Consider the following 10,000-nt stretch of genomic DNA (forward strand, 5'->3'; position numbering starts at 1 on the left):
GTATAATTCTTCACTTGGAGGGTCTGCTCTGCTAGTCGTGCCCCCCACCCTCCTCTCTTCCTACCATGGGTCTGGGGCAAGGGGGTGGCAGTGGTCGGGTTTCTTTTTCACTGAGGCGAGGAGTAATCTGAGGGTAAAAGTAACTCGCCTCTTTTATTCCCAAGGAGTTGTGAAAGGTGGCAAAAGAGCAGAGAAACCCACATAAACCCAGCCTTGTTCCCCCATCCCCGTTTGTTGCAGCCAGTGACATTTCCAACACGGTTTTGCCGGAGTTGGTCGGCATCACATAGAGACTGACTAATCTCATTTTGATCCATTAAGTGTGTGCGCGCGTGTGTGAGAGAGGCGCGGGGGGGGGGGGGGGGGGGGGGGGAGAGAGAGAGAGAGAGAGAGAGAGAGAGAGCAGCAGAGAGAGAGAGGGGGCTGGTGGTGGAAGGGAGGGAGCGGTGGATTGATCCACGGCTGTTAAAATCTTGTTCTGTTTTTTCTTGGAGTAAGGTTTGTGCCTGCCGACTGACTCGCCTCTCGCGTACAGCACCCCCATCCACGGTAAAGACGAGCTTTTTGCGGAAGGAAAACATTTTCATTTTTTAAAAGCGAAGACCTACATACATGTTGGAGCTGGAGAAAATACGCACTGTGTCCTTTTTGTGTTTTCCTCTCGCCACTGACTGAAAGAAGGAGGCCGGGAGAGAGAGAGGGGAGAGAAGGTGCAGGTTCTGGGGTCGATCTGTCAATGTGATTAGGTAAACGTCGTTTCAAGTGCAGGCATTCACTTTACCTTTATTTATTTCCAAACAGGAGAAGTAGACTGCAACGCTTGGTTCCTTGAGCCAGCCATCCACACGTTGGTGCTTTTTCAGGAAAACTGCTAACTTTCTATGTTTAAAAAATAAATAAAAAGATCGGATTGCATTTTTCTCCCTTCAAACAGTTTCGAGGTGATGTCATCGTGCTGTGTTTTGGTTGGTATTGTGTTGGAGCTCTGGGAGGACCGCAGCCAGACAACTAGGGGCTGAGACGCCGGGGAAGTCAGGGAAATCAGGTGCAGAGAGCGGCTTTCGTTTCCGTGCTGTCGCGGGTGGCTGGGTCCGCCACCCACTCACAGCTGTTCCCATCCTCTCCAATTCCCCCTCCCTCTATCACTATATCCCTCCTTCTTTCTCTCACTCCCCCTCCCCTCATCCCTTTCATTCAACTCTCTCCATCTACCTCTGAGCTGGACCGCTCCGGCCTTTTCTCCACTCTACTGGACACTGTTGTTTGGTGTCCCCCGGGCCAGAGACTTCGGTAGCAGCCATGACCGAGCCCGCCCTGCAGCACTCGGCGCACGCAGAGCCCCCTTCTCCAAACCGCCCTCGCATCCAGCCCGTCCAGGGACCCCGCCTCCCACAGCGCCTGACCTTGCCTCACAGGGACTAGAGACCTTACCAGCCTCCGTCCGGACTATCACTCCTCCCATCCTCGGTTTACCATCCCTCTTTCTACGTCTCATATCTTCATATTCGTCTAATGTGGAATTATCTCAGAAGAAAGTTATTGACCTAGTATAAGCCTTATTGTAGCACTAAAACACCAGGACAAAAGTGAATTACGCATAAGATTACAGGGAGAAAACATAATCACTAAAACATATTGGAAAGATTTTGACTGACATAGGTTTCATTACTGAAACGTAGAGGGGGGTCGATTGGACTTCAGCCTCTGTGAGCCGTGAAGGCGCTTTCACCTGTTCCTCTCCAGCCCGGAGGCTGCAGCTGTTTGATGCCCGAACCTCTCCCCGCGCCCCGCCCCTCCCCGCTCCACCGGCCATAGTGACAGCCAAGAGAGGTAGCCCTCAGGTCACAGTGGCACGGCCACCCCCGCTCGGCCCCACCCCCCGCGCCCTCACACCCAACCCCATCAGGGGAACCAGGGCACTCTGCCGATGCCAACGGGAGTGTCCCCTGACTCTTTGACCCTCCACTCCGTCCAGCGGATTATAAACACACAAGTGAACTATCCGGACTGTCGGACCGGCTCTGACCGAGCAAGCGGACTGACTCTGGGCGAAGTTCCGTAGTGGAGAGGGGAAGAGATGCAGTCCCTTCTCTCCACGCTCGCTGTCTTGTAAGTCTCTCTAACAACACATTTATCAAGAATGTTATTTATATATAAATCAACTTATGTTTGAGTCTTATATAAGACTCAAACATTTTTCAGTGTCACTGGGTCAGTTAGGGCTATGCCGCTCATAGGACTTGTCATAAACACCTTTATAACCGCTTATTGCTGGTGTTGTTGACCAAATCAATTGGACATCGGCTTATATGAAGTAGAGTACAGTAATTACATTGAATCATAATCTACACACTATCGCAAACTTTCATTGGATCATAGGCTACAACAATATCTAATGGAATAGGAATATGCTGACATGCCAACTGCAACTATGTAAAAGGATACAGAGTTGAGTGCCTGCGGTTGACTATTTGAGGTGTGTCCTTTTAAAAGCCAGGAATTTATTTGTCTTTCTTTGTGTCGGCTGTACTTCTCCCAGATGGCAGTCATCTCCAGATAGTTCTCATTCCTTAGCTCAGACAACCTGTACTGGGTGTTCTCTTTCTCTCTCTCTCTCTAATTTGAATTGGCCACACCCCACAGGAAGCAGAATGGCTTATTTATTCTACACATCACTACACATTTTTATTTTGACATCATGTATGGTTACCAATGTCATGTATCATGATATGGTTGAAACGTCTAAAACAATTTTAAATAATCGCATACACTTCCCAGAAAATACATTTCCCAGAATGCATTAGCTCAAACATTGCCACATGGAAGAGACAATCTAACATCTCATTACAATTGAAAAATATTGTATGGTATGTGTATTTTTTGCATTAATAAGTGGTAAATCCTTTTGATAAAAGGATTTGTCAAATGAAGAGACAGTCATGTTTCACATCTCATTTGAATTGGTTTGTATCTCTTGACATGGTAGCCCTGTTTCTAGCTCAGAGCCAACTCTGCAGTATATTTGTGTGTGTGTGTGTCATTTCTTACATTATTTGCTTAGAATGTTTCTTGCATTATTACCTACAGCCGGAAATAACTTTGGGATATTAGATTGGCGGTCACTCACAAGCATTTCAAAACAGAAATACAACTTCCCTGAAATGGATCCTTTGTTTGAACTTCCCGAGGCAATTCCATTCATCCCAGGGGCTGCTCCAAGACGCCGTCGCCGGAGAAGAGGAATAAGAAGTGGGCTTTTAGTCAGACTCAGGAGGCATGCATACCATCCACCGGTTCCAAGTATATGGTACTACTTGCTAATGTTCAGTCCCTGGGACAATAAAGTAGACAAGCTCAAAAGAGTCATGGCTCTCTCCGGATATACTGTCCCTGTTCATTCAGCCAGTGGGGTTCTCCATCTATCGCGCAGACAGGAAGAAAGAACTCTCCGGGAAAAAGAAAGGTGGAGGTGTATGTTTCATGATTAACTACTCATGGTGTGATTGTGGTAATGTACTCAAGTGCTTTTGTTCTCCCAAATCTGGAATACCTCACCATCAAATGCCAACCGCATTACCTCCCGAGAGAATTCTCTCAAGGAACTACACTGGACTTTGTGTAAACTGGAAACTTCATATCCTGAGGCTGCATGCATTTTTTGTAGCTAGGAACTTGAATAAACTAAACCTGAGGAAAACGCTACTGAAGTTCTATCAACACATCTCCTGTACACTCTTGACCATTGCTACTACCCCTTCCGGGACAGTGACAAGGCCCTCCCTCCCCCGCCCTCCCTTCGGTAAATCAGATCATGCCACTATTTTGATCCACCCCTACTATAGGCAGAAACTTAAACAGGAAGTAACCGTGGTAAGGACTGTTCAACGTTGGTCTGACCAATTGGAATCTATGCTTCAAGATAGTTTTGATCACACGGTCTGGGATATGTTCCGGGTTGCCTCTGAGAATAGTATTGATGTATACACTGACTTGGTGACTGAGTTAATCAGGAAGTGCATAAAGGATGTTGTTCCCACTGTGACGATTATAACGTATCCAAACCAAAAACGTGGATAGATGGCAGCATTCGTGCAAAACTGAAAGCTCGAACCACCGCATTTAACGACGGCAAGGTGACTGGGAACATGGACATATACAAAACAGTCCAGCTATGCCCTCCGTAAGGCAATCAAACAGGCAAAACGTCAGTACAGGGACAAAGTGGAGTCGCAATTCAATGGCTCAGACACAAGACGTCAGTGGCAGGGACACAAGACAATCACAGATTAGAAAGGGAAAGCCAGCCACATCGCGGACACCGATGCCTCGCTCCCAGACAAGCTAAACACCTTCTTTGCCCGCTTCGAGGAAAACACGAGGGCAGTGAGCTCTCGTACTCCATTGCCTACGTGAGTAAGACATTTAAGCGTGTTAACCCTCGCGAGGCTGCCGGCCCAGGCCAGCGGGATTCTGAGCCGTGTCCTCAGAGCATGTGTACAGTGTTTACAGACATATTCAATCTCTCCCTATCCCACTTGCTTCAAGATGTCCACCATTGTTCCTGTACCCAAGAAAGCAAAGGTAAATGAACTAAATAACTATCGCCCTGTAGCACTCACCTCTGAAGTGCTTTGAGAGGCTAGTTAAGGATCATATCACCTTCACCTTACCTAACACCCTAGACCCACTACAATATGCATACAGCCCCCATCCACATCGACAGAGAGGAGGCTGAAGAATTTGGGCTTGGACCCTAAGACCCTCACAAACTTCTACAGATGCATAATTGAGAGCATTCTGTCGGGCTGTATCACCGCCTGGTACGGCAATTGCACCGTCCACTACCACAGGGCTCTCCAGAGGGTGATGCGGTCAGCCCAACGCATCGCCGGAGGCACACTGCCTGCCCTCCAGGACATCTACAGCACCCAGTGTCAGAGGAAGGCTAAGAAGATCATCAAGGACCTCAGACACCCGAGCCATGGCCTGTTCACCTCACTACCATCTAGAAGACGGCGACAGTACAGGTGCATCAAAGCTGGGACCGAGAGACTAAAAAACAGCTTCTATCTCCAGGCCATCAGACTCACCACTAGCCGGCCTCTGCCCAGTACCCTACCCTGAACTTAGTCACGGTTACTAGCCGGCTACCACCAGGTACTCTATCATGCACCTTAGAGGAGGATATGCTGCCCATTGCATTTGGAAAGTATTAAGACCCCTTGACTTTTTCCACATTTTGTGACGTTACAGCTTTATTCTAAATGGATTAAATACATTTTAAAATCCTCATCATTCTACACACAACACCCCATAACGACAAAGCAAAAACAGGTTTATAGAAATTTTTCCAAATGTATTTGAAATACAAAACAGAAATACCTTATTTACATAAGTATTTAGACCCTTTGCTATGAGACTCGAAATTGAGCTCAGGTGAATCCTGTTTCCATTGAACATCCTTGAGATGTTTCTAAAACTTGATTGAAGTCCACCTGTGGTAAATTCAATTGATTGGACATGATTTGGAAAGGCACACACCTGTCTATATAAGGTCCCACAGTTGACAGTGCATGTCAGAGGAAAAACCAAACCATGAGGTTGAAGGAATTGTCCGTAGAGCTCCGAGACCGGATTGTGTCGAGGCACAGATCTGGGGAGGGGTACCAAAAAAATTCAGCAGCATTGAAAGTCCCCAAGAACACAGTGGCCTCCATCATTCTTAAATGGAAGAAGTTTGGAACCACCAAGACTCTTCCTAGAGCTGGCCACCCGGCCAAACTGAGCAATTGGGGAGAAGGGCCTTGGTCAGGGAGGTGACCAAGAACCCAGAGTTCCTCTGTGGAGATGGGAGAACCTTCCACAAGGATAACCATCTCTGCAGCACTCCATCAATCAGGCCTTTATGGTAGAGTGGCCAGACGGAAGCCACTCCTCAGTAAAAAGGCACATGACAGCCCACTTGGAGTTTGCCAAAAGGCACCTAAAGACTCTCAGACCATAAGAAACAAGATTCTCTGGTCTGATGAAACCAAGATTGAACTCTTTGGCCTGAATGCCAAGTGTCATGTCTGGAGGAAACCTTGCACCATCCCTAAGGTGAAGCATGGTGGTGGCAGCATCATGCTGTGGGGATGTTTTTCAGCAGCAGGGACTGGGAGATTAGTCAGGATCGAGGGAAAAATGAACAGAGAAAAGTACAGAGAGATCCTTGATGAAAACCTGCTCCAGAGCGCTCAGACTGGGGCTAAGGTTCACCTTCCAACAGGCCAGCAACCCTAAGCACACAGCCAAGACAACGCAGGAGTGGCTTCGGGACAAGTCTCTGAATGTCCTTGAGTGGCCCAGCCAGAGCTCTGACTTGAACCCGATCAAACATCACTGGAGAGACCTGAAAATAGCTGTGCAGCGACGCTCCCCATCCAACCTGACAGAGCTTGAGAGGATCTGCAGAGAATTATGGGAAAAACTCCCCAAATACAGGTGTGCCAAGCTTGTAGCATCATATCCAAGAAGAATTGAGGCTGTAATCTCTGCCAAAGGTGCTTCAACAAAGTACTGAGTAAACGATCTGAATACTTATGCAGTATCCGTTTTTTATGTTTTTAACATTTGCAAAAATTTCTGAAAACCTGTGTTTTGTCATTATGGGATATTGTGTGTAGATTGTTTTTTTCCCTCATCAATTTAATCCATTTTAGAATAAAGCTGTAACGTAACAAAATGTGGAGAAAGTAAAGGGGTCTGAATACTTTCCGAATGCACTGTACATAGTCATTGAACACTGGTCACTTCAATAATGTTTACATACTGTTTTACCCACTTTAAACTGTATGTATATACACAGTGTACAAAACATTAGGAATACACCTGCTCTTTCCATGACATAGACTGACCGACCAGGTGAATCCAGGTGAAAGCTATGATCCCTTATTGATGTCACCTGTTAAATCCACTTCAAATCAGTGTAGATGTATATGATAGTGTCTACATTTTCCAAATGTATTTAAAATACAGTGCTATTCAAGGATGTTCAATGGAAACAGGATTCACCGAGCTCAATTTCGAGTCTTTGTAAGCTTTGAGACAATTGAGACATGGATTGTGTATGTGTACCATTCAGAGGGTGAATGGGCAAGACAAAATATTTGAACAGGGTTGGTGCCAGGCGCAACAGTTTTTGTGTCAAGAATTGTATCGCTGCTGGGTTTTTCATGCTCAACAGTTTCCCATGTGTATCAAAAATGGTTCACCACCCAAAGGACATCCAGTCAACTTGACACAACTGTGGGAAGCATTGGAGTCAATATGGGCCAGCATCCCTGTGGAATGTTTTCGACACCTTGTAGTCCATGCGACGATTTGAGGCTCTTCTGAGTGCAAAAGGGGGTGCAACTCAATATTAGGAAGGTGTTCTTAATGTTTTGTACACTCAGTGTACTGTATTCTAGTCAAGGTTGTGAAACGCTTTCGACACCTTATAGTCCATGCCCTGACAAATTTAGGCTGTTCTGAGGGCAAAGGGGGGCGCAACTCAATATTAGGAAGGTGTTCTTAATGTTTTGTACACTCAGTGTACCGTATTCTAGGCAAGGCTCATCCTATATAAATACTGCTGTACGCAACTTTTCTATTCATATACTGTCCATGCTGTCTATAGACACTATCATATACATATTTATATTCCGGACTCTGACATTGCTCATTCTAATATCTTGATTTCTTCATTTAAATTTTTTGGGGATTTGTGTGTATTGTTTTGTATTGTTAGGTATACTGCACTGTTGGAGCTAGAAACATAAGCATTTCAAAGGGGGTGACACTCTAGATCCAAACTGTTACAGACCTATATCCATCCTGCCCTGCCTTTCGAAAGTATTTGAAAGCCAAGTTAACAAACAGATCACCAACCATTTCGAATCCCACCGTACCTTCTCCGCTATGCAATCCGGTTTCCGAGCTGGTCATGGGTGCACTTCAGCCACGCTCAAGGTCCTAAACGATATTATAACCGCGATCGATAATAGACAGTACTGTGCAGCCGTCTTCATCGACCTGGCCAAGGCTTTCGACTCTGTCAACCACCGCATTCTTATTGGCAGACTAAATAGCCTTGGTTTCTCAAATGACTGCCTCGCCTGGTTCACCAACTACTTCTCAGATAGAGTTCAATGTGTGAAATCGGAGGGCCTGTTGTCTGGACCTATGGCAGTCTCTATGGGGGTGCCACAGGGTTCAATTCTTGGGCCGACTCTTTTCTCCGTGTATATCAATGATGTCGCTCTTGCTGCTGGTGACTCTCAGATCCACCTCTACGCAGACGACACCATTTTGTATACATCTGGCCCTTCATTGGACACTGTGTTAACAAACCTCCAAACGAGCTTCAATGCCATACAACACTCCTTCAGTAGCCTCCAACTGCTCTTAAACACTAGTAAAACTAAATGCATGCTCTTCAATCGAACGCTGCTGGCACCCGCCCACCCGACTAGAATCACCACTCTCGACGGGTCTGACCTAGAGTATGTGGACAACTACAAATACCTAGGTGTCTGGTTAGACTGTAAACTCTCCTTCCAGACTCACATTAAGAATCTCCAATCCAAAGTTAAATCTAGAATCGGCTTCCTATTTCACAACAAAGCCTCCTTCACTCATGCTGCCAAACATGCCCTCGTAAAACTGACTATTCTACCGATCCTTGACTTCGGCGATGTCATTTACAAAATAGCCTCCAACACTCTACTCAGCAAATTGGATGTAGTCCATCACAGTGCCATCCGTTTTGTCTCCAAAGCCCCATACACTACCCACCACTGTGACCTGTACGCTCTTGTTGGCTGGTCCTCACTACATGTTCGTCGTCAAACCCACTGGCTCCAGGCCATCTATAAATCACTGCTAGGCAAATCCCCGCCTTATCTTAGCTCATTGGTCACCATAGCAGCACCCACCCGTAATCTGCGCTCCAGCAGGTATATCTCACTGGTAATTCCCAAAGCCAACACCTCCTTTGGCCGCCATTCCTTCCAGTTCTCTGCTGCCAATGACTGGAACGAATTGCAAAAATCTCTGAAGCTGGAGACTCTTATCTCCCTCACTAACTTTAAGCATCAGTTGTCAGAGCACCTTACCGATCACTGCACATGTACACAGCCCATCTGAAATTAGCCCACCCAACTACCTCATCCCTATATTGTTATTTATTTTGCTCTTTTGCACCCCAGTATCTCTATTTGCACATAATCTCTTGCACATCTAGCATTCCAGTGTTAATACTAATTGTAATTATTTAGCACTATAGCCTATTTATTGCCTTACCTCCACAACTTGCTACATTTGCACACACTGTATATATATTTTCTGTTGTATTTTATGACCTTATGTTTTTTTTACCCCATATGTAACTCTGTGTTGTTGTTTTTATCGCACTGCTTTGCTTTATCTTGGCCAGGTCGCAGTTGTAAATGAGAACTTGTTCTCAACTGGCTTACCTGGTTAAATAAAGGTGAAATAAAAAAATAAAAAAACATTCGCTGCACCTGTGATAACATCTGTAAAATATGTGTACGCGACCAATAACATTTCATTTTATTTGAATTAAATTATATTTCCTTCAATTCAAATTCTGCTTCCTGTGGGGTGTGGCCAATACAAATTCAATTCCAATTAATGTGTTGAATTTAATTAAATTCTGAAATTGCGAATTGACCCAACCCTGCTCTACACAAACTCAAACATGGGTTAAATGGTCTAGCCTCTGACCACAGCTCCACACTGAGACCTATAGTACTATTCTTCTAAAAACCACTGCTGCACACTGGGGCCAATAGTGCTATTCTTCTAAAAAACACTGCTGCACACTGGGGCCTATAGTGCTATTCTTAAAAAAAAAAAAAACACTGCTGCACACTGGGGCCAATAGTGCTATTCTTCTAAAAACCACTGCTGCACGCTGGGGCCAATAGTGCTATTTTTCCAAAACCACTGCTGCACG

General features: G+C 45.6%; 1 protein-coding gene across 1 annotated transcript in view; it reads left to right on the forward strand.

The window, feature by feature from the left end:
• Nucleotides 1-2,077: 2,077 nt before the first annotated feature.
• Nucleotides 2,078-10,000, forward strand: part of LOC311122816 (fibroblast growth factor 18-like) — a gene marked incomplete at both ends in the record, with an annotated part of 18,177 nt that continues 10,254 nt past the window's right edge. Inside the window, one exon of the mRNA XM_084197136.1 lies at nt 2,078-2,109. Coding sequence (XP_084053262.1) covers nt 2,078-2,109 — 32 coding nt within the window. The remainder of the gene's footprint in view (nt 2,110-10,000) is intronic.

This window comes from Coregonus lavaretus (assembly GCF_964263955.1).
Source record: "Coregonus lavaretus genome assembly, contig: HAP1_SCAFFOLD_1455, whole genome shotgun sequence".
Classification (NCBI taxonomy): Eukaryota; Metazoa; Chordata; class Actinopteri; order Salmoniformes; family Salmonidae; genus Coregonus; species Coregonus lavaretus.